This window comes from Mauremys mutica, chromosome 18 (assembly GCF_020497125.1).
Source record: "Mauremys mutica isolate MM-2020 ecotype Southern chromosome 18, ASM2049712v1, whole genome shotgun sequence".
Taxonomy (NCBI): domain Eukaryota; kingdom Metazoa; phylum Chordata; order Testudines; family Geoemydidae; genus Mauremys; species Mauremys mutica.
This window is the reverse complement of record NC_059089.1, coordinates 8,292,689-8,315,315: the sequence shown is the minus strand read 5'-3', so window position 1 is coordinate 8,315,315 and position 22,627 is coordinate 8,292,689. Positions and strand designations below refer to the sequence as shown.

General features: G+C 58.6%; 1 protein-coding gene across 7 annotated transcripts in view; it reads left to right on the top strand.

Annotated features, from left to right (window-relative positions):
* The window catches only part of LOC123352472, a 66,609-nt gene that overhangs the window by 4,487 nt on the left and 39,495 nt on the right, over nt 1-22,627 (top strand). For 5 of the 7 annotated variants that reach the window (XM_044992640.1, XM_044992634.1, XM_044992635.1 and 2 more), the window contains exons 6-17: nt 522-692; nt 2,542-2,646; nt 3,169-3,312; nt 4,413-4,820; nt 6,770-7,007; nt 7,819-8,036; nt 9,750-9,950; nt 17,739-17,920; nt 18,876-19,068; nt 20,609-20,763; nt 21,747-21,859; nt 22,261-22,385. In XM_044992640.1, the coding sequence (XP_044848575.1) occupies nt 522-692; nt 2,542-2,646; nt 3,169-3,312; nt 4,413-4,820; nt 6,770-7,007; nt 7,819-8,036; nt 9,750-9,950; nt 17,739-17,920; nt 18,876-19,068; nt 20,609-20,763; nt 21,747-21,859; nt 22,261-22,385 (2,253 nt within the window). The remainder of the gene's footprint in view (nt 1-521; nt 693-2,541; nt 2,647-3,168; nt 3,313-4,412; nt 4,821-6,769; nt 7,008-7,818; nt 8,037-9,749; nt 9,951-17,738; nt 17,921-18,875; nt 19,069-20,608; nt 20,764-21,746; nt 21,860-22,260; nt 22,386-22,627) is intronic. The other 2 variants (XM_044992637.1, XM_044992636.1) reach the window with 2 other exon arrangements.

Sequence of the window (22,627 nt, the reverse complement as noted above, 5' to 3'; positions counted from 1 at the left end):
ACCGCCAAAGACCCCCGGAGCGAAACTCCCGCCACCGAAATGCCGCCGAAGACTTCCAGAGTGAAACTCCCGCCACCGAAATGCTGCCTAAGACCCCCGGAGTGGGGCCCTCTTAGGCACAGGGCCCTCTTAGGCGCGGGGCCCGATTCCGGGGAATCGGGTGAATCGGCTTAAAGCCGCCTCTGCCACCAGCTCTCCAGGGCTGGGGCTGGCCAGTGAGCCAGGATTCGGGCTGGCCGGTGGGCCAGGACTCAGGGCGTCTGGGGGGGCTCCTCTGGCCATGGTGGGGGGCTCAGGGCTTCAGTCAGGGAGGAGGGTGGATGGGTTGGGATGGGATGGGGTGGGGTAGGGCCTCAGGTGGAAGGGGTGGGAACTAGCCTCCCCAGGTGGGGGCGTTTAAGTGCCGCCCATGGAGCTGCAGGGGGAGCAGGGCCAGGCTGGGCTGGGGAAGGCACTGTCTGGCCCAGTGGGACAGGATCTCCTGCTGTCCCTGGTTAGTGTCTGATCTCTTTCTCTCCTAGATGCCTTCCCCAGCTCCATGAGGGCTGTGCGTTTCCGCGCCCACTGCTACACATTCCACTTCCCTGCGCTCTGGGAAATGAGGACTTGGCCGCAAGCGTTGGCTTTTTGCAAGCAGTCTGGGGGGAGCCTAGCAAGTGTCCAAGGTGAAGATGAGAACGTCTTCCTGTCTGGTAGGGAGCCTGTGCGGGGGACCCCATTTCACTGAGACCAAAGTGAATGAAGGGATCCAGTGGGCAATAAGCAGAGGGAGGAGGGAGCCCTGAAGTCTCAGGGTTTGTCTGGATGGCGACGCTATTGTAAAATCACTTGGGGGTTCAATGTAAAGCAGAGCAGCTAGTCCATGCCAGCTCCCCGGGTGGATACGCTTCCAAAGGGACGTTAGCTAAACTGCACCCGTAGGGCACATCTGCACTGCAGTCAGGGGTGTGATTGCAGCTCACGTAGACAGACCAGGGCTAGCATAGTTAAAAATAGCAGTGATTATGGGGTGGCAGAGACCCCAACTGGGCTAGCAACATGAATACAGGCCCAGGGTTCCAGGCGGGCTTGACCAGCCTGTGCTGCTGTGGCTGTATGTTTAGCAGCACTAGTTAGAGTAACACTAGCCGGGGTATCCATCACCCCTCCAGCTGCGATGTAGACGTATCCTTCCTGCAGAATAACACTGCCCACCTGGGGGCTATTGCACAATAGCTTTTCCAGGCTGTTTCCCGGCCGGCACATACAGATACTGCCAGGGAAGCAGAGAGGCCCTGGACAGAGAGATAACATATAAGGGGCTACTCAGATTGGAAGAACCAATGGCTGGGACAGGACAGTATCGTGACTCCAGCAGGGGCTGATTCCTGATGCTTAAAAGCAAAGCAGTTCCCCATGAGCGCCGACTGTGGGGCTGGGCTGGGATTTCTCAGTTTCTCCCTGTACCATGAGGGTCAGGAGCTTTTGCCATTTCATTCTAACTCAAGTCACTGCAGAGGCAGTTCTGCTGACTGACTCTCTGCTCCTTTCCCTGACTCTCCGTAATTGCTGCACTGCTGTCCTGAGGCAGGGAGGCCAAGCATCCATCATGTGATGGGCAAACCCTCAAACGCCTGGAAGTTCAAACACCTGAACAGTTTGAGTGATTCTTTGAAAAGTCTCAGAGTCATTTAGGATTCCGTCTCCTTCCCTTCCCTCTATCTTAGAGTCTCATCTATTGCCCTCCTTGCCCCCAGACCCACCGTGCTCTGACCCCTGACTTCTGCCACCAGCCTCACTCTGCTGGGCTCTGCTCTATTCACATTTTGCACATTCATGGGCACCTTCAGGTTACAGGCCTTGAGAATACAGGGTCCCCAGCTCCCCATCTAGCCCCAGACCTTAGACCCTGGGGAGAGTGGGAGACAGCAGCTGAGCCAACAGATTGCCAGGTCTGCGGAGAGCAGGGGAGGCATTTCAGCCAAGGCCTGGTAGGGTCTGTCTACACTGCGATTAGACACCAGTGGCTGGCCCATGTCAGCTGGCTCGGGCTGCAGGGCTGTTTAATTGCAGCATGGATGTTCCAGCTCAGGCTGCAGTCTGAGCTCTGGGTCCCCTCCACCTCACAGGTCCTAGAGCATCAGCCCCAGCTCGAGCCAGAACAGCTACAGAGCCAGATTGACAAAGGGATTCAGGCACCTAAAGGTGCAGAGCGGTGCCTAACCCCCATCCTAGCTGCATCTTTAGGTGCCTAAATACCTTGGGAAATCTGGACCTCCGTTCCCCATCTATCTCACGGGGATAGCAGCACCGCCCCAGGGGTGTGAGGAGGGCCTCAGACACTGCTGGGATGGGGGCCATGTAGCACCCTAGGGATAGGGAGGGTTATTTTAGTACAACTGCATTTTCCAGCCTGATTTGCTTTTGCTTTTCTCTGAAGTTTTTAAGGGGCTCAGTGAGAAAAGGCCCCTTTGCTGAAGCACAGTGTTCAGCTGAGGTGGTCGGGAACAGGCTCTGTCCTGGCATTCAGTGATGGCTGTGTGCATTGCGTGTGTATTCTAGATGCCTTTCCTGCAGATGGCTGGCATATGTGGATTGGGCTGCAGTTCAGCACGGCGTGGCGGTGGAGCGACACCACCGTCCCTGTCTACTACAAGTGGCATCATCGTAGGTGTTACCCCACTGGCTCTCCCGGGGCTCTCCTCTTAGCAAAGCAGACAATGTCCGTCAGCCATGCTGGCCCTCCTCTGCCAATACCCCACTGGCTCTCCTGGGGCTCTCTTCTTAGCAAAGCAGACAATGTCCGTCAGCCATGCTGGCCCTCCTCTGCCAATGGACCCCAGTGCTGAGATGCTCTTCCACTCCTGCCCTGCTCCCAAAGCTCCGGAGATGCCCCTCAGCAAGGACCTGCAGCCCCCCTTGCTGCTCCAAGTCAGGACACACCCCTCTCCCCGAGCTCAGTGACCGGTCTGGGATATGAACACCCCTCCATGAGAGGCTACGACAGGCTCCCCAAACTCCCCTTCGCCAGGGCCCAGAGACAGGAGCTGTGTGAGTTCACCCCCCAGTGCCCTCCATCCCACAGCTCCTGCTATTGCTTAGGTGCCCTGGAGTCTCGACTGAAGTTGCCAGGCAGGAGAAGAGATTCCACAGTCCATAGCAAATATAGTTTCCTCTCTTCTCTTGAAGCAGCCGTGGCTAATCTGTCTGGCCAGTGTGCAGTGATGGCTCTCCGCCCATCTGACCTTTCTCGACACGGAACATGGGAGACCAGAGGGTGCGACACCGAACCCCCTACCAAAGCCACTGGCTTCTTCTGCAAAGACAGCCCTGGTGAGTGGGATGCAGGCTCGCCCAGCCAGGTGACCTGAGCACACAAGGGGCCTGTCTCGTGGAATGTGGCTATTACCCTAGGGTCAGGGTTGCCCAGAGCCCCCCAGCTATGTCTCTTGCACCCCAGGACACACTTGGGCCTGTGGTCAGGTTTCCAGTAAGCGCTAGCCTGTTGGGGCAACATGTCTGGGCTGTGCAGAGCAAACAGGAATTCCTGTCCCAAGAGGATGGATTTTTTTCCCTACACCAGTGAAAGGATGCGAGGCTGTAGGAACTCTGTGGTGCTGAGAACTGGAGCGCTGCATGCAGCATGTTCATGTGCCAGGGGGCCGGCAGGTTCAGGGCACAGCTGGAATAGAATACGTGTCATGCTGTTTGCCACTGAGCTTGGTCTTTTTACTGGGAAATTTATAGGAACGTAGGACTGGACGGGATCTCCTGCCTGGACCATCGGGTCCAGTCACTGCAGTCGTAGGCAACCCTATCAGGTTTCCCCAGCCTCCTGGCAAAATGGGAGGGGATGGGAATGTTTGCCCTATGAGGACACGAATATTGGTGGGTTTGTTTGGTGAGGACTGGCTGGCCCCTGGCCCTGACAATGGGGTACAGAGACTTTCACCTCCGGGCCATGGGCCAGCCTGGCCAGGTCAGCGGTGCAGGGAAGTGCAGGTCTCGTCTGCTGGGTGGGAGGGGGACTTGGTACAATAAGATGCTGGTGCCAGTCCGAGGCCAAGGGCAGAGGTCCCCTGCCCCCACTCAGAAGCACCATTCAGCCCCCTTGTTAGCAGCCTCTGCAGACAGGCCAGTCCTTGAGCTCCCCTTTCACCCGTGCAAGGGGGCTCCGGGAAGGCCCATGGGCAGTGGAAAACTTGCTGTGCTTTGGTCTCAGTCTCCAGGCTGGCAGCACCTGGACAAGGTGCAGAAAGACTCATGGTCCAGACCCTGTGCTGTTCCCACCCTGGCACTGGCTGCTGACGGGAACATTGCTGTTAGCCCCACCCAGAGCCCAAGCTCCGCTTAGCTCTCTGGAAAGGATGCTGCATGGGGTGAGAGCCTCAGAATGCAGCCTGCAGCTAACCCAGTGTGTGCTTCATTGCCAGGTTCCTGCGGGCTCCCTGCTCCCGTGGAGTTCCCCCTCCCCGGCGGGATGGGCCCGTATGCCACGGCTGATGTCGTTTTCTCCTTGCCCCGCTATTCTGTGTGCACTGTGATGCTGACCAAGGCCTACACCAGGGCAGCGCTCTTCCAGCTGCGCCTAGAGTCCAATGCCACACATGTGTATGGCAGCCTGGCTGCTGAATTCACCGGGGCTTCGGTGCAGAAGGAGTTAGTTCCAGTGCCCTTTGCCACTGGGCTCAGTACATGGGGCTTCATCACTTTCCCGACTGGCATGATTGGCTTCTTCAACCACCAGGAGCATTTCCGAGTGTTCAGTGACCGGGCCATCTCCTTTGCCAACCTTGGCTCCTTGCTGATCTCTGGAGTGACGGTGGCTAATGCATCTCTAGGTAAACACACGCTGGGAGCTGCGTTAGAAAGAGAAAGCCGAGCTCATTGGTTCCAATCCGAGCCAGGCCAGCAGTGATCGTGGGGGCTGTGTGAAGTGAATTGGTGGTCTCAGTCCATTTCCTCGCGGCCACTGATTTGTTTGGTGGGGACTGGCTGACCCATGGCAGTGGGTGGGGTACAGAGACCTTCACCTCCGGGCCATGGGTGCCAGCCTGGCCAGGTCAGTGGTGTAATGCAATTCTCCTCTGTTGGGTAGTCCAGAGAGCAGGCAGGGCCACAGAGACGAACTGCCCCTCTCTCCCCTCCAGGGCAGGTTGGAGGCTCATTGCAGGGGAGGTGTTAGTGAGGAGAAGCTTGGTCTGCCATTGCCTATGCTGTGCTTCTTCCCCCTTGGTCCCTAGGCCTTTAATCTGACGTTTTCATTAGCATCAAGATGCATGTGTGTGCAGCGTGCCGGGACACCGGCCTGGGAGAGTCCTACTGACCCCTGGCGGATGGCTGCCAGGCCTGCCCACTGCCCCAGGGATAGTTCCAAGGCCGCTGCCTGGTGTGGTTTTACCCTGCAGTCAGCAAAGGCTCGATGCTGAGGAGCCAGCTGATACACTAGGGCAGCGGAGCTGCATTCATTCTGCCTGAGGTGTGGGAGGCTGGCTTCTGCGGCACGTCTCCTCGGAACAGGGGTGGTAGAAACAGACCCTTCTTAGTCAGCAGATCCCCAGGAGCGTCAAGGGGCAGAACTGTCCCCACTTGTGGGTCTCAGGGCCCCAGTTTCCACAGCCCCGGTGTCTCCGGGTCCGAACTCCCCCACCCCAGGGGCAGCTGGGTGAGCAGGCGCTCTGTCTGGTGAGGGTGGCTAGCAGCTCGCTCCCGCGGCAATAGCTGTTCTGCGGCCGCTGGCCGTCGCTCTCCGAGCACACACCTGGGCATCACCCTGCACACATGAGCTGCTCACTAGAGAGGGAGATGAGGTTTTAGCTTTTGTCCTGGCTCCTGGCACGCATGGAATGGTGAAGCGAGTCCGAGTCCGAGCTGAGGAGCCAGGTCCTGCCCTCCACTGGAGCCATGCAGCCTCACTGGGCTTGTGCCATGATAACTGATGACACCCGTTTGGCCTGCTGCTCCCTTACTGCTAGTGAAAGGGGAACTATTTCCCTGCCATTGCAGGGACCTCGTGCACCTCAGTTCCTCCTGTTCTCTGCCTGTGTAGTCTCCTCGGGGCTGTAATCCTTTGGTCTCAGTTCGGTTGTGGGTGCAGTGTGTGGGTGCTGGGTGGCGTTGGTGGCCTGTCATACACAGGAGATCTAGTGATCCCTTATGACCTTTAAAGCCTGTGACTCTGGCTGTACGTAGGCAGAGCCCATGTAGTCTGGAGCCAGCGACAATAAACAAGGGAAGCCTCTGCCATCTGCCCTAGCCAGTGTCCTCCTGAGGGTACCATTGATGAGTAGAGCACACCGAGCAAAATGGGCCTCTCGCCTGTGCCCAGCAGTGGTGCAGTGTGGGTGGTCGGGGTGGCAGCAGGGTGACGCTCAGGCCTTGGATGTGGTGTGCTTGGAGAGTGACAGCCGGTGGCTGCAGGACACCTACTGCCCACTGGTGTTGGAGTGGGCTGCTAATCCAGCCCTGGCCACGTGGAGGGCACATCACAGCCTTCTGGGAAGGAGCAGGGTGGTCCCAAAGAGGGAGCAGGGCCCTGGTTCATCCAGATTCAAACCCCAGATCCTCATCCCCCAGGCATAGGGCAGGTTTGGGGCTCAGGCCCATCTCTGACTATTCCCGGGGGAGAGGAGAGAATCCTTAGAGCAGCAAAGCATTTCGGTCTGTGCGAGTCCAGGCAGCAGGGCCGCAGGCTGCACCTGGCGCTGGGCTCCCTGGGGGCACCATTGGCCTTGTGCTGGGTGACGGGTCAGTACTGGTTTAATGGCTGCTCTCTTTGCATCCTCACTAGAGTATCGGGCTTCATCTGCCATGCGTCTCCCCAGCGGCAAGCCTGCTCTGAGGAGCGCCCTGCGGCTGGAGAACGCAGTCACCCGCTACCTGAGCGGCTTCACCCTGGGCCTGTGGGTCCGAAGCACCTTTGCCTCCTCCAACAAGATGGGACTCCTCAGCTACTGGGTGAGATCGAGGCCGGCCGAGCTCGCACTCTTCCTCTTGGCTCCAGCAGGCCTGGAGCTTTGGCTCAAAGGGTGAGTGAGGTCCCTCGGCACGGCTTGGCCGGGGCTAGGAAGAGTGTGTGCATGCCTGCTGCCCTCTGCACGATGGGGTGTGCAGGGCTGCTCAGGGTTTGCCAGGGTGACGGCCTCTCCCCTCTCTCAGCCATTCCATGACCCTGTGTGGGATCAGTGTCAGGCTGAGTGGCCTGTAACTACCCAGCTCAGCCTGTTTACCCTTGTAAAATATAGGCACAACACTAGCTCTCTTCATCTTCTGGACATTCCACGTTTTTCCAAGACTCATTAAACATTAACATCAAAGCCCCAGAGAGCGCCTAAGCCAACTCTTTTAAAACTCTTGGGTACAAATTACCTGAGCTTGCTGATTTTAAAGGTTTTAATTGAAACTGCTCAATGTCATCCTTAACTGCCATTGGAAAAGAAACTATTTCACCATCATTATATGATATCAATACATCATCCAGAGAAGTGCTGATTGAACGCTTTTGCCTTTCTGCAGCACTATTGACAATGTTGCCATATCCATGTCCTAACAGACCTGTGCCATTGGTAGGTTCCCTGTTGCTCCTGATAGATTTAAAAATTCGTTCTCCTTGTCCTTGACTGTGTTGGCCATAGATTCACTGCTGAACTTTCCACGTACATTTCTTCCTTCTGCAAGTGTGGCCAAGGCCCAGCAGTGAAAGAGTTAACAGATGCTGCCATGCGTGGGAACCAAGCCTGCAGGGCAGCTTGGAAGAGGACAGGGGAAGCTGTGGGTCAGGGACATGCCTCATTTGGGAATCTGCTCAGCCTTCATTCACCCCATTGCCCTCCCTTGCAGGGCTGTGATGCTCAGGGGCACCGCTGGCCTTCTCCTGGATGGGTCCTGGCACCATCTTGCCATTTCTATCTCCAGTGACCTGTCCGCCAGCCCCTACATGGTCTTCATTGACGGAGAGCCCTGGGAGCCTGACTTTGCAGACAGTGCTGGGTTTCTGCGGAAGGGCCTGGCGGTGGGAGGGGTGTGGAACGTTGGACAGCCGGCGATCGTGGAGAAAGGTGAGCTCCTTGGCCTTGGCCTGGATTCTGCCAAATATCTCTTGGGTCCTGAAAGGAAATTGGAGACTGGGTGTGAGCCTCCATCCAGGGGCCCTGCGGCAGCACTCTGGCTACCATGCCTGGGGAGTGACTGGCACCCACAACTCCCTGCACTGAGTTGGGGGTGACTGAGCACACCTCAGCCACAGCAACACCTCTTCTCTGCCTGCACAAAAGCAGCCGAGTGCTAAGAGAGAAACAGGAGCGTGTTAGACTCTGTATCGGCCTTTTGGAAACAGTCACTGCTGGTAACACAGGCACCGTGACGTGACTGTGGCTCAGGGCCCGCTGAGCAGCTATTGGAGTTACTAGCGGCAGTGGAGCTTGGAGCCTCATTTCCAGCCCAGCTTCTCAATTTGCACCTGCGGTTTTGCACATACAGTTTTGGGGCAGGGAGTTGTTTGCCTGTGATCTGCCAACCTGAGATGAGCACTCGCATGCTGCCTGCACACATGAGCACGCGGAGCTCTGGCATCAGCTGGCACAAGTACACCAGGCCACCTGCCCACAAGAGGGCTGTGTGCAAATTTACAAGCACCGATTTAATGGATGCTTTTGAAAATGTGGCTCTATAAGTGCAAGTGTGTGTGTGTGTGTGTGGCTCTATGATATGGTGGTGTGTGCGTGTTTGTGGGTGTGTTCTTTGTGATCATGCATGTGATAGAGCCTCTGTTGGTGGTTTTGTGTGTGATGTGCTGCGGTGTAAGTTTGTTGTGTGTTTTGTGTATCTGATACAGCTTATCTTTGTGACGGGGTGTGTGTGATAAAGCCTGTGTATGTTTAGTTAGGTGTGTTGGTGTATGCGGTGTGTTGAGTTTTGTGCTGGTGTGTGTACATATGAGACTGCTGGTTTGTGTGTGTGGGGGGGGCGGGGGGGGGGGGTTAGGGGGCAACAGAGCCTGCATGTATGTGATGGTGTGATTGTGTTGCAGGGTCAGTATATGTATGGGGATATAACCCCTGTGTGTGCCATAGTGGTGTGTTTGTGTGTTGCAGGGATATAGCCCCTGTGTCTATGACAGACACCGTTCTTGTTAATTCCTTTCACCCCTCTCGCAGGCCCTGTCTGCCCCGTCAGGCTTTGTGTCTAATCCCGAACCAGCTGCACTCAGGCTGACACTAGAGGAGGCAGGGATGCCACCAGCCATTTAGTCTGCGTGTTGTCTAAACCTGCCCTCAGGAGGGATAGAAAACATGGGAGATAAAACCGTTGCAACCGGTTCATACTACAGCCCCTGGGTGGAGCTCCCCCGGTGGCCGGTCTATGCTAGTGCCCCCCACACGCCTGAGGGGCTCCACCGGTGGTAGGGATGGTGGGAAATGTCCCCAAAGCAGCACAGCCTGAGTGTGGGAGCTGCAAAGCTCAGTTTGGGAGCAGTGCTTGGGACCCTCTATTCTCCTCTTTACTTCCTCTGCCCGCAGCAGGGTGAGTGTGACCTGCCCTCCAGCCTGGGGAGGCCGATGTGTCTGTTGTGGGCTCATCGGTGTCGCTCCAAGAATCAGTCAGCACCCACTTCCCAGGAGCTGGGCACAGTGCCCCAGAGCTGCCCAGGTGCCTGTTGTCCCCTGGGTGTATTGAGGTGTCAATGAGCCCTCTCCCCTTCCCAAGCCAGCCCCATGCCCGCGGCTGAGCCTTCGTGTGCCTGAGCTTGTTCTGTGGGTTTGGCTTTGCAGGGGGCCTTACTGTGGGCAGCCCATACGTGGGGGAGCTGAGTGAGGTGAACCTGTGGGACAGAGCCCTCCCCAGGCTCTCTGTGAAGCAGCTGGCAGCCTCCAGGGACAAATGGAAGTTTCCTGGGAACGTGGTGAGCTGGAGCCAGTTGGCTGATGGAAGGTCTGGAGCCGTGGAGATCCCCACAGCGAGCCACAGTGCAGGTGAGGAGGGGCACGGCGAACGTCTCAGGGCAAGGCACAGCCTCCCCTTATCTGCCTCCAGCTTCTTCCAGTTGTAGCCCAGAGGTGGGGAGCAGACTGCCCTTGGCAGAAGGTGTACGTGGCCCTGGCCCTGTGGCATCGGGCTGCATGGCAGGTGCTGGGGTGACCCCTGGTTATTCTGGCTGTGCTGTCTGGCAGCATGGTCCCAGGGGCACTGCGCCTCTGTCGCCTGCTTAGCTGTGAAAGTCGCTGTTTGGGACCCTGGGGGTGGCACTGCAAGTCTGGGGCAATCCAGGGGGACTGTCCCCGTTCACTCAGTCCCAGGAGGTTGGTGGGGTCAGTGCATTGCTAGGAGTTGTTAGCAGAGATGGTCCCTGGGTATGGGACTGCAGGTGCTTGTCCAGCTCTGGGTTCCAGGAACACCAAGTTACCCCACGGGAATTGTTATTACTTGTAGGATGCTAACACCAAACGGCTCCAATGGAGAGCCAGGCCAGGGGCTGCCCAGACCGTGGGGAGAGAGCCTGCCCCAATGAGCTCACGATGTAACAGACAGGCCAGGAGAGAGGAAAGGTGACTTGTTACAGAGGGGCACTGAGTCACAGAGAGATGCAGCGACTTGCCCAGGACATTCCGGGGGCCTGGCTGGAGCCAGGAGTCATGTCCACGTCTCCTGAGTTCCTGTTCTGTGCTGATCTTCCGTGAGAACCCATCATGCCCTCCCAGCTGAAAGGCCAGCCCAGTGAGCCATGGCGCCCTGCCTGGAGAGCCAGCACACCCCTGTGACGGGGAGGGGCCATGCCAGGGTATAATCTTATCCCAGAGCAGGGCTAACTTGCTGCAGGTGCGAGGGGATGCTAGAGCACAGATGTCTTCACTGCAGAGTTAGCCCAGGTGATTGGCTGCCAGGCCCGGGCACCTGCGTTAGCTTAGCCCAGATGGAGCGGCCTCACCCAAGTCAGTGTGTCCTCCCTGGTGCCCCCCCCCCCCCGAGATGGGTTGCAGGGACGTCTGGGGACATATCCCATGGTGCTGGGTGCTTCAGTGTGCTGAGCGCCTCCATGATCCTTTCCCAGTGAGTTGTGGGAAAACTTGTCTGTTCTTCTTCGAGTGATTGCTCCTATGCATTCCAGTTAGGTGTGCGCGCCGCGCGAGCACGGCTCTCCGGAACATTTTTACCCTAGCAACTCCAGCGGGCCGGCTGGGCGCCCCCTGGAGTGGCGCCACTATGGCGCCTGTTATATACCCCAGCCGGCCCGTCCGCTCCTCAGTTCCTTCTTACCGCCCGTGACGGCCAGTTGGAACAGTGGAGTGCTATCTCACCTCCACAGCCCTAGCGTTTCTCCGTATCTTTAGTGTATATAGTTGTTTCACTTAGTGTATTAGTTAAGATTAGTTGAATAAGTTAGTTGTATAGTTGTTATAGTTGTGATAGTAGGGAATTAGAGGGGTTAGCCCCTCTTCTTCCACAACCGGTGCGGGCTCATGCCCAAGGCACCGGGCTTTAAGCCCTGTGCGGCTTGTCAGCGGCCTATGCCCATCGGCGACCCGCACGATTCCTGTCTACGCTGCCTCGGGGAATCGCACAGGACTGATAAGTGCCCGATTTGCACGGCATTCAAGCCGCGCACAAGAAAGGAGCGAGATTCGCGACTTAAACAGCTCCTTACGGAGGCGGCACTTCAGCCCCCTGCTCCGTCCCCGGCACTGCTGAAACCATCCTCGGCGCGCAGCGCACCAGCGGCACCGAGCCGTCCCGGTACCGAGGCTCCTAAGGGCGCGCAGACGGCACCGAAGTCCCGGCACCGTTCCCTCTCCCCCCAGAGGAAGCGGAAGACGGCGCACCCGGCTCCAAAACCTGCAGCTTCGGGACAGTTTACCCAGCCACCTCCGGCACCTCCGGCACCGGCTGTGGTAGTGCACAAGCCGTGCACGGTTCCGCCGACTCCGGCACCGGAAGAGCCGTCGAGTCCGGTACCTCCCTGCTCCCCGGCGCCGGCCGCGGTAGAGCTGCATCTCCCGTCCACCCCTGAAACGTTTGTGACGGCGAGAGAGCTTATTCAGCTCGTAGAGGCACCGAGCCTCCGGCCCCCGGCACCGCCGGTGTGGGCTGTTCAATCGTTGGGCAAGCCTCCTATGATGCGGCCCCAGACCCCTGACGGAAGAGAGGGGCGACACTCCAAGCCTCGGACCCGGTCCCGGTCCAGGCAACGGTCGCCGTCACGCCGGTCCCGATCCCAGCACTGATCCCAGTCTCGGTACCGCACCCCGTCCTGGCACCGGTCGCAGTCCCGGTACCGCTCAGTCTCGCGGTACCGGTCGCACTCCCGGCACCGCTCACGGTCCCGGTCACCGGACCGACGGTACTGTCGGAGATCCAGTTCCCGGTACCGATCTCGACGTCGCGACTCCCGCAGCCGCTCTCTCCACCGGCGATCAAGGTCACGCTCTGCCTCCCGGTACCGAAGTGACCGACGGTCCAGATCACCGTCCTGGCACCATGACGCCCGGCACCGCTCCTCGGCACCGTCCGGGGATAAGCTGACTCATTCAGCGGCGCACTCCATCAGCGCCTCTGCACCCCCGTGGCCTTCGCGTCAGCCATCGGTCGTCTCCCAGGCGGACAGCGAGACAGATCCCCGGGCTCCCACCCAGAGCCAACATCTTGGACACCAGCAGTGGGGTTTTTGGGTCCCCTGGGCCGGCTATGAGTCCCAAGGGCTCCCCTTGTCCCAGTGCCCAGTGGGTGCTGAACGCAGGATACCGGAAGCCACGGTGAGCCGCCCTCCCCCAACACCACTGGGGGAGACCATACCGTCGTCGGACCCCGCAGGGCTTCCCTCAACCTCACAAGCCCCTGAGCAGCCTCCGGCAGAGGTAGTGGTACAGACTCTGTCTTCATCCTCCTCTCCGGATGAGGCAGTGGCGGGCGCCGCTACGGTAGACCCTCCCCCGATCGACCTGCGAGCCCACCAGGACCTTCTCCGCAGGGTGGCAAAAGCCATTGACCTTCCGGTGGCGGAGGTCCCAGAAGATGAAGACCCGGTGACCAACGTCATCGGCGCGGAGGCCCCGACGCGGGTGGCCCTGCCTTTTATTAAAACAATCCAGAAAAATGCCACGACCATCTGGCAGTCGCCGGCGTCCGTCCCCCCTACGGCAAGGGGCGTGGAACGTAAATACTCGGTCCCCCCCACGGGATACGAGTATCTCTACACTCACCCCACTCCGGACTCACTGGTCGTCCAGTCCGTTAATGACCGTGAGCGGCATGGACAGCCAGCCCCAGCGCCGAAGTCGAAGGACGCCAGGCGCATGGACTTGTTGGGCCGCAAGGTGTATTCGGCGGGGGGTCTCCAGCTGCGCATTGCAAACCAGCTGGCCCTCTTAGCCCGGTACGCCTTCGACATTTTCGTGTCCCTCACGAAATACACGGAACTGCTCCCGACGGATTCCCAACGAGAATTTTTGGCTCTGGTCGAAGAGGGCAGGACAGCCTCCCGCTCTTCCATCCAGGCTGCTCTGGATTCGGCGGACTCAGGGGCCAGAACCTTGGCCTCTGGAGTAACTATGCGGCGCATCTCCTGGCTGCAGTCCTCCACCTTGCCGCCGGAGGTGCAGTATACCCTCCAGGACCTGCCCTTTGAGACTCACGGCCTGTTCTCAGAGAAAACAGACTCGAGGATACAGACCCTGAAGGACGGTCATGTAGCTATCCGCACTCTGGGTATGTACACACCAGCTACCCAGAGGCGCTCCTTCCGCCAACAGCAGCCCTTCCGGCCTTTTACCCAGGCCAGGTCAAGGCCTTATAATAGTCGGCGCAACGGCCTCAACCGCCGTAGACCTTCAGGCAGCAGGCGCACCCAGGCCCAGGCGTCGTCCAAGGCCCCGCAAGGGCCCAAACAGCAATTTTGATGGGACGCCCGAGGACGGCTCATCAGTCTATTCCCAGGATCCAACCCCTTTATTTTGCAACCGCCTTTCCCACTTCCTCCCGGCGTGGTCCCAAATCACGTCGGACAGCTGGGTACTCCGTACTATCCAGTATGGTTACCACCTTCAGTTTATTTCGCCCCCTCCTTCCCACCCACCTTCCCCGTCCCTCTTCAGGGACCCCTCTCACGAGCAATGCCTCTTGCAAGAGGTCGAGACTCTGTTGAGGTTGGGTGCCATAGAGGAGGTGCCGCAAGACAGGCGGGGCAGGGGATTCTATTCCCGTTATTTTCTCATCCCCAAGGCGAAAGGAGGCCTCAGACCCATTCTGGACCTCCGGGAGCTCAACAAATACATGATCAAGCTCAAATTTCGCATGGTGACCTTGGGGACCATCACTCCCTCCTTGGATCCGGGAGACTGGTTTGCCGCCCTCGACATGAAGGACGCATACTTCCATATTGCTATTTACCCTCCCCATCAACGCTACCTGCGTTTTGTGGTCAACGGTGCGCACTACCAGTTTGCGGTGCTACCCTTCGGCCTATCCACCGCTCCGAGGGTCTTCACCAAATGCATGGCGGTGGTTGCTGCAGACCTCCGCCGTCGTCGAGTTCATGTCTACCCTTATCTCGACGACTGGCTGGTTCGCGGGCCATCCCGCCAATTGGTAACAGACCAAGTTGCCGAGATACTCTCCCTATTTCGGGCACTGGGCCTTCTCGTCAATGTGGAGAAGTCCTCACTGACTCCATCTCAGAGGGTGGAGTTTATTGGAGCGGTCCTCGACTCCACGGTGGCCAGGGCCTGTCTCCCTCGCGCCCGGCACCAGACGATGGTCTCCATCATCCGAGACCTGCACGCTTTTCCCACTACAACGGTTCGGTCCTGCCTACGCCTCCTGGGCCACATGGCGTCGTGCACGTTCGTCACCGCCTATGCGAGACTGCACCTTCGCCCATTTCAATCTTGGCTGGCGTCGGTGTACCGCCCACACCGCGACTCGATGGACAAAGTAGTCACGGTCACGAAGCCTACCCTCGCTTCGCTCGGCTGGTGGCTGGACCCAGAGGTCGTATGTGCAGGAGTCCCGTTCCGCCCTCCTCGTCCGTCCGTGACTCTAACGACAGATGCCTCGGCGTTGGGCTGGGGGGCACACCTGGGCGACCTACACACCCAGGGCCTCTGGTCGCCCCAGGAGCTCTCCCTCCACATCAACGTCAGGGAGCTGCGGGCAATTCGCTTGGCGTGCCACGCCTTCCACACCCGTCTGCGAGGCCAATGCGTAGCGGTGTTCACGGACAACACCACAGCGATGTTTTATGTGAACAAACAAGGCGGAGCCCGCTCCTCCCCGCTCTGCAAGGAAGCGATGCTCCTGTGGGACTTCTGCGTGACCCACTCAATTCACCTGGAAGCATCCTTTCTTCCCGGAGTGCAGAACACGCTGGCCGACCATCTCAGCAGGTCGTTCCTCTCCCACGAGTGGTCCCTCCGTCCAGATGTCGTCCACACAATCTTCCGGAGGTGGGGGTTTCCCCAGATAGATCTATTCGCCTCCAGGGAGAACAGGAAGTGCCACCTGTTTTGCTCATTCCAGGGTCGCTCGCCAGGCTCCCTGTCGGACGCCTTCCTTTACCCCTGGACGGATCGTCTCCTCTACGCCTTCCCTCCATTCCCGCTAGTGCACCGAGTGCTACTGAAGCTTCGGAGGGACAGAGCCCGCGACATACTCGTCGCTCCGGCCTGGCCGAGGCAGCACTGGTACACCCTGCTGCTCGAGCTCTCCGTTCGGGATCCCATCCCCCTTCCGTTATGGCCGGACCTCATCACCCAGGACTTCAGCAGACTCCGCCATCCGAACCTGCAGTCCCTCCATCTTGCAGCTTGGTACCTGAGTGGTTGACCCACACAGAGAGGGACTGTTCGGCGGCAGTACAGCAAGTCCTGCTAGAGAGCAGAAAGCCTTCCACTCGCTCCACTTACCTTGCGAAATGGAAGCGATTCGCACTCTGGTGTGATCAACGAGGGCTCAATCCATTCGTAGTCCTGGTCCCTACCATCCTGGACTACCTCTGGTACCTTAAGGAGCAAGGTCTTGCAGTCTCCTCCTTGAGAGTACACCTGGCAGCAGTGTCCGCCTTTTGTCCATCTATGGGAGGTCGGTCCATCTTCTCTAACCCGATGGTTTCCCGCTTCCTTAAGGGCCTGGACCACTTGTACCCGCCGGTGCGGCGTCCTGCCCCAACCTGGGATTTGAACCTCATTCTGGCCAAGCTTATGGGACCGCCCTTCGAGCCTCTAGCCACGTGCTCTCTGCTCTACCTCTCCTGGAAGACAGCCTTCCTCGTCGCAATTACATCAGCGAGAAGAGTCTCTGAGCTCCATGCTCTAACGGTTGGACCACCATACACCGTCTTCCACGGGGACAAGGTGCAACTTCGACCACATCCGGCCTTCCTCCCTAAGGTGGTGTCGGCCTTCCACCTCAACCAGGAGATCTTCCTCCCAGTCTTCTTCCCGAAGCCGCACGCCTCCCCTCGGGAACAACAGCTTCACACCCTGGACGTCCGCAGGGCCCTTGCCTTTTACATCGAGCGGACGAAGCCCTTCCGGCGTTCGACCCAGCTGTTTGTGGCAGTCACCGACCGCATGAAGGGTGAGCCGGTCTCCTCCCAGCGGATTTCCTCCTGGATAACGGCGTGTATTCGGACATGCTACGAGCTTGCTCGCGTGCCACCATGACGCCTCACTGCTCACTCAACGAGAGCGCACGCCTCGTCGGCCGCCTTCCTGGCCCATGTTCCCATCCAGGACATTTGCAGAGCGGCCACCTGGTCTTCTGTCCACACCTTCGCCTCCCATTATGCGTTGGTGCAGCAATCAAGAGACGATGCAGCCTTCGGCTCCGCAGTCTTACACTCTGCCACGTCTCACTCCGACCCCACCGCCTAGGTAAGGCTTGGGAATCACCTAACTGGAATGCATAGGAGCAATCACTCGAAGAAGAAAAGACGGTTACTCACCGTGGTAACTGTTGTTCTTCGAGATGTGTTGCTCCTATCCATTCCAGACCCGCCCTCCTTCCCCACTGTCGGAGTAGCCGGCAAGAAGGAACTGAGGAGCGGACGGGCCGGCTGGGGTATATAACAGGCGCCATAGCGGCGCCACTCCAGGGGGCGCCCAGCCGGCCCACCGGAGTTGCTAGGGTAAAAATGTTCCGGAGAGCCGTGCACGCGCGGCGCGCACACCTAACTAGAATGGATAGGAGCAACACATCTCGAAGAACAACAGTTACCACGGTGAGTAACCGTCTTTTCTTCAGGGCACACAGGGGAATTGTGGGAAGGCATTGGAGGCCTATCAGCATTCAGGTGATTTAGCCTGTGTCCTCACTGCAAAGTGGGTGGGCTCCAGCCTGCATGCAAGTGGTATCCTGGCTTTAGCCCTTGCCCCCGGCTGGGCCAGCTTGTTTTGACTGAAGGCACCACCACACTCAGGTGAGAGGTTTTCTGTATGTGGACGGGGGAAGGTTGCAGCCTAGGCTAACATTGCCATGCAGACAGACCCAGAGAGGGCAGAGCACCACCCAGGTCTCCCCAGAGCAACCTGCTTCCTCACTGGGAGTCAAAAGGCCACTTAGGTCACCCACGCCCCAGTGGCACGTTCCAGGGATGGCCCCAGAGTGAGGTCACTGCTTTGGCTAGATTGCCCTCGGGGTCTCTCCTCTGCAGCATGGTCTGGCTAAACCTCCGTGCAAATGCATGTGCCCCCAACCTCCGTCCTGGACTGAGTGTATGTTGCTCCTGCCCCCACACAAGGTCTTCACCCCAGTCTACTCTGCTCCCCCAGCTGCTGGCTTCGTGTGGCTCGGGTTGCTCTGGCTTGTGGGACACCCCTCAGTCCTGTGCTCGGATCCAGAGCGTGCCCTGGTCTACGTGGAGCCTGCTGCGGAGTGCTGCCCCAAGAACTCCCTCTGGGGACTGCAGCTGGATGGCCGACTCCGCAGCCTTGCGTCTTCCTCGTGTCTGCTGGTAAATGGAGCTGACATCCCGCGGCACTGCATGGAGTCCTTCATGTCCAGGTCACCAGCTCCAGGCCCAGGCTGGTCATCTGGCTGGCTCTGTGGAGCACCAGGCTGTGAATAGGGCTGATCTCGGTTCTGGTCCTGGTTAAGGTAACTGAGCCCCTCTCTGTAATCTCAGGGAAAGACCTGGATTTCCCTGGGCCAGGGAGATGGTGTTGCCTGCTCAGCTGTGGCAGGGCTGCCTTCCCATTAGGGTGGAGGGTGGCGTGTGGTGGCTGTTTACATGCTGCTCCTGTTGATCCAACTTCACATTAGAGCCAGGTCATCTCCAGGCTTGCCAAACCGATGAAGAAATTGGCTTGTGAGTTGCTTGTTGCTTCTTTTTTTGATTGGCTCCCGGCAAGCAGGGGCAAGGGGGGGAGAGAGTCAGGGGTGCACAGCGGGCCCACCACAGTCCCAGACTGCACGCCGGGGGATCTAGTCACCTAGAGTGTTGGGGTTCTTAGGGATTGGCTTGTTTTGGCCTTGTTTTGAAATGGGATTAGCTTGATTTTGGGCTTATTGTGAAAATCAGGGGGCTTATTTACTGCGTGAAAGTTGGCAGCTGTGGTCGTCTCCCCTCTCCTGTAATGTCTCCGCTCCAGAGTGATGGCGCCTCCTGTCGGTTACACGAGTCCCTGTCGGCGTTAGACGTGTCCCATTGCCAGGGGATGCTGCACGTCAGCCCTGTTATGTGTAGACCCCACCCTTGTAAGGTGGCCAGGGGGATCCCTGGCAGGGGTGCGATAGGCCACTCTCCCCCTCCGGGGCAGTAGGCAAACCCTGCTGCTTAGGGGCACTCTGGGAGCTGGGGAGGGTGGGGCTCTAGGAATTGTGCTTTGCACCGAATTCCCTTCCCTGATGAGAGCCCCTCTCCCAGCCTCGTGGCTGCATGTGTGACTCATCCCGTGTCTTCCCCGCAGGTGGGGCTGGATGGAGTCTCGCTGGGGTGCAAGTCAGACTGCTCCTCTGATGGGAGGAGCTCCTTCCGCCTGCTGCCGGACCAGCGCCTCCAGAATCTGCACTCCGGCTTCTGCGTCTTTCGCAAGCCCAGGAGCCCAGGGCTCTTCCTGCAGAAGTGCTCCTCCCAGGCCCTACGCTTTGCACTAGATGAAGGTGATCATGAAGAGTGTCCTTCGCACGTCTGGTTTCCCTCCCTAAATGCCCCTCAGCCCTCGCGCCTTCCCTCTGCACACTGCGGGACGGGAGGTTCCTGTCCATATCTGCAGTGGCTAACTCGGCCAGAGCCCTGCATGTTCCTGCTGGGAGCAAGGCCAGGCCACTGGGGGGCTGCCACCCTGCCCTTCCTATATGGCTAAGCAGGAGGGGTCCTGGCTGGATGGGGCACCCCCTGCCCCACAGCTCAGGAGCCAGCTCTGTCTTCAGGGCTCTGAACAGTGGCCTGGAAGGTGCTGCGCCGCAGGCTCTGTGTTCGGCTGGGATTAGCGGACGTGCCCTGGAGCACGCAGCCCATTGAGAAGGAGAGGGTGTGACTTTCTCCGGCTGTTCTCTGGAGGTGGGGGCAGCGCCTCTCCCAGCAGGGCACCTGCTGCCCCTTCCCTGCTGCATCTGCTCAGCAGCTCCTCCACTGGCTGCCTGCTGCATTGCAGGGGAAGGAGAGGAGCTTTGGCTGCTCCTTCAGCTGCTTCCCTGCTGGGCTGTGGGAGCCCCAGGGAGAGCAGGGCAGGGGCTTGACTGGCTCTGCCTGAGCCTAGGGCAGCCTCTGGAACCGGATGGCTCCCGCCCCCCCGGCCCCCGGGAGAGGTGAGACCAGCCAGCTCCTGGAGCAGGCTAGGGTAGCCTGGGGGCTGCTCTAACCTCCCTCAGCTGGTGATGGTTCCCCAGGGACCCCAGAACACAATGGACCCCAATCCTTTCATCTCCTTCTGTGTTAAGAGCTGCAGAGCTGGGGGCCAGGACAGTCCCTTTTTAAAACTCTGTCATGGACATCCCAACTTTTTGGCAAAACGGGGCATTTGTGCAGTGCCAGTGGGGAGGGGCAGTGCCAGTGTGGGATTAGAGGGGAGGTTACATGCCGCTCCCTCACCCCAGCCCCATTCTCAAGGAGCAAGCAGGTCCCCCCAGCCCCATGGGGCCTGGCAGCTGCGATTTAATTAGCTCCCCCTGCAGCACATGATCCAGAACGCGGGTCTGGTGCTCACGGTGTTGGCGGGCAGTCAGGAGCCCTGCTGGAGCCACCATGCTGTCCCGTTCCCAGCCTGGGGAGCCACTCAGGAGGAGCTGCCCAGACGTGCGGCCAGGCAGGCAGATAAGGCACATCCGTGAGTGTGGTGCAGATCTCTCCCCCCCTCGCCCCCCCAGCATTGCGGAGCTCAGCTTGCTGGGCACTCGGGAAAGTGTCCCAGTTTGGGGGCACATGGCCACCCTGTGCAGAGAGAGGTGTGTGTATTTCTATGCAGGGATTTCTGCCCCTTTTATGCCACCGGGGCAGTGCAAAGGGAGCAGAACACGGCAGAGAAGCTGCCCCTGAGCTTTGATGGTGACCCTGGGCCCTTTGGAGAGCGGCTTGGGCACCACGGCCTTAGCTGAGCTGCACAGCGATGAGCTCGTCTCTGGGCAGTGGGGACGCTGGCCAGAGGGTGGAGTGCCGTGATCCTGCCGTGGTTCAGTAAACGTGCCTTGTCTTTCCCCTCAGACGTGCATTGCCCCCGAGCCCCGGGCTGGAGATCCAGGAAAAATAAATGCCTCCACGTTGTAGCAGGTGCTGCCCTTGAATGGAGTCAGGCCCTGAGGTACTGCCAGAGATTCCAGAACGGGAGCCTCCTCACGCTGAGCAGCCCGGAGGATCGGGTGAGTACCCTCTGCCCCCGCGGGGACTGGGCCCTGGGGTCTGGCTAGGCTAGAGGAAACTGACACGACTGTAACATCAGGCTGCCTCGTGCCAGGGGACCACCCAGGGCTGTGGGGTTAACCTCTTCGCTAACCCATGTTAACTAGCACCTGTGAAAGTCCTAGGACCGACAAGGCAAGCTGGAATTTAAACATGTTAGCTGGTCGAGGCAGATTAGCATTTACAGTCACGTGTGTTAACTGACTGCCGAGTATCTTGAGTTATCTCGAGTTAAAACATAGCCACAAACTGCAGCAGACAAATCCTCACTGAGCCCATGAGCCGTTGTCACAGCGTGTGGGACAGGGCGTCCCCACTGCCACGGTCGCAGGGCTAGCTGACATCTGGGCCCCTCTGGACTCTCCGGGGGGCTTGCTTGCTAGTTCCCTGTGCCATTAGCCTTGCCCGTGGGATAGCCATGAGAATTTTGGCTTTACTTTCCCACTGCTCATTGCTCTTCTCCTCTGCTTCCCCAAGAGTTCAGACCTGAACACCCGTCTCCATATGAAGAAACCAAGAATCTTGAAACCAAGATTCCATAGCGTGGAGTCTCTCCAGTGCTAATCATTGCCCGGAGGCTGAGCAATGGCTGAAGGGTGTGATAAGGTGCTGCTTAGTTCTCTGCGTCAGGATTTCTCCATAACATGAGTTTCTCTGCAGAGGGCCCTGCAGGTGTGTTGGGACATAGATCTGATGTGTTCCCCCTCGATGTCACAGGAAACATATCCTTCCTCTGCCCCTCCCTCCCCAACACACAGACATGGCGCTCAGAGGGTTAACATCTCATCCCTTGCTGCTGTCTTGGATGTCAGTGTTCAGGCAATTGCATTTGTAGCTGGAGGTGACTGTGCTAGGGCAGCAGATGCTGAGATGTCTTTAGCCTTTGGCATCGGTGTCCAGTGCTTCGTCAAACACACAACTAGCTGCCTTGTGCTCACCCTAGAGCTGGTTGCAAGAGGCGTTGTCTTGGAGCGTCTGGACTGGTTTGCATGGCGCCCGCAGGAGCTCTCTGCACAAATGGGCCGATGGGACCTCCTTTAACAAGGATTTGCAAAGGTAAGAAGCCCTGAGCCTCATGCAGTTTGCCCCCCTGGCAGTGGGAAGCCAGCTGTCCCTGAGCTCAGGAACGCACATGCAGTGGCTGGACATTGCACACAACCTTTGCAGAAGTGTAAGGGAGGATGGGAACTTCCATCTCCTTGTCCAGAAGCCTGGCACAGGGCTCAGCTGTGGTGCACGTCAGGCTAGAGGCCATTCCAAGTTCTTAGCCATAAGCCCTTGTGAGCCACTCAGTTGCAGTGCCAGGTCTTTCTTACCGGTGAATTTGGTGTTTATGTGGCTAATCTGAGCCCCGTGCCCTGGAAGTGACCCCTCTAGTGCGTGCTGTGGGATGTGGCACTCCACCACCTCACCATGCTGCTCCTCACTGATGCTTCTCCACCACTCTCTGGTTCCAGCTGGATTCTCCCGGCAGAGGTTCCTAGTGAAATGGTCTGTGTCCTGCTGCTGCCGTCTGGCTTCCTGAAGGAGGAGCCATGCCAGAGACCTCACCGCTGGGTGTGTCAGACCCCGCAGAGAAACGGTAAGAATCTGCAGAGCCATCTGCTAGGCTTCTGGAAAGGAGCCTGGATGTCCAGTCTGGGGTGGGTGTTTTTATTGCTGGGGCTGCAGTGCCATCAATCACTGTGTGTGCCTGGTTCGTTCTGCCACTGCTCCATGTGGTGCAGAGCAACGAGTGCTCTTGTGTCCAGGGGCAGCGCAGGGCGGACAGGCTGGGAGGCTGGGCATGTTACCACCCTGGATGCACAGACAGCAGCTTTGCTT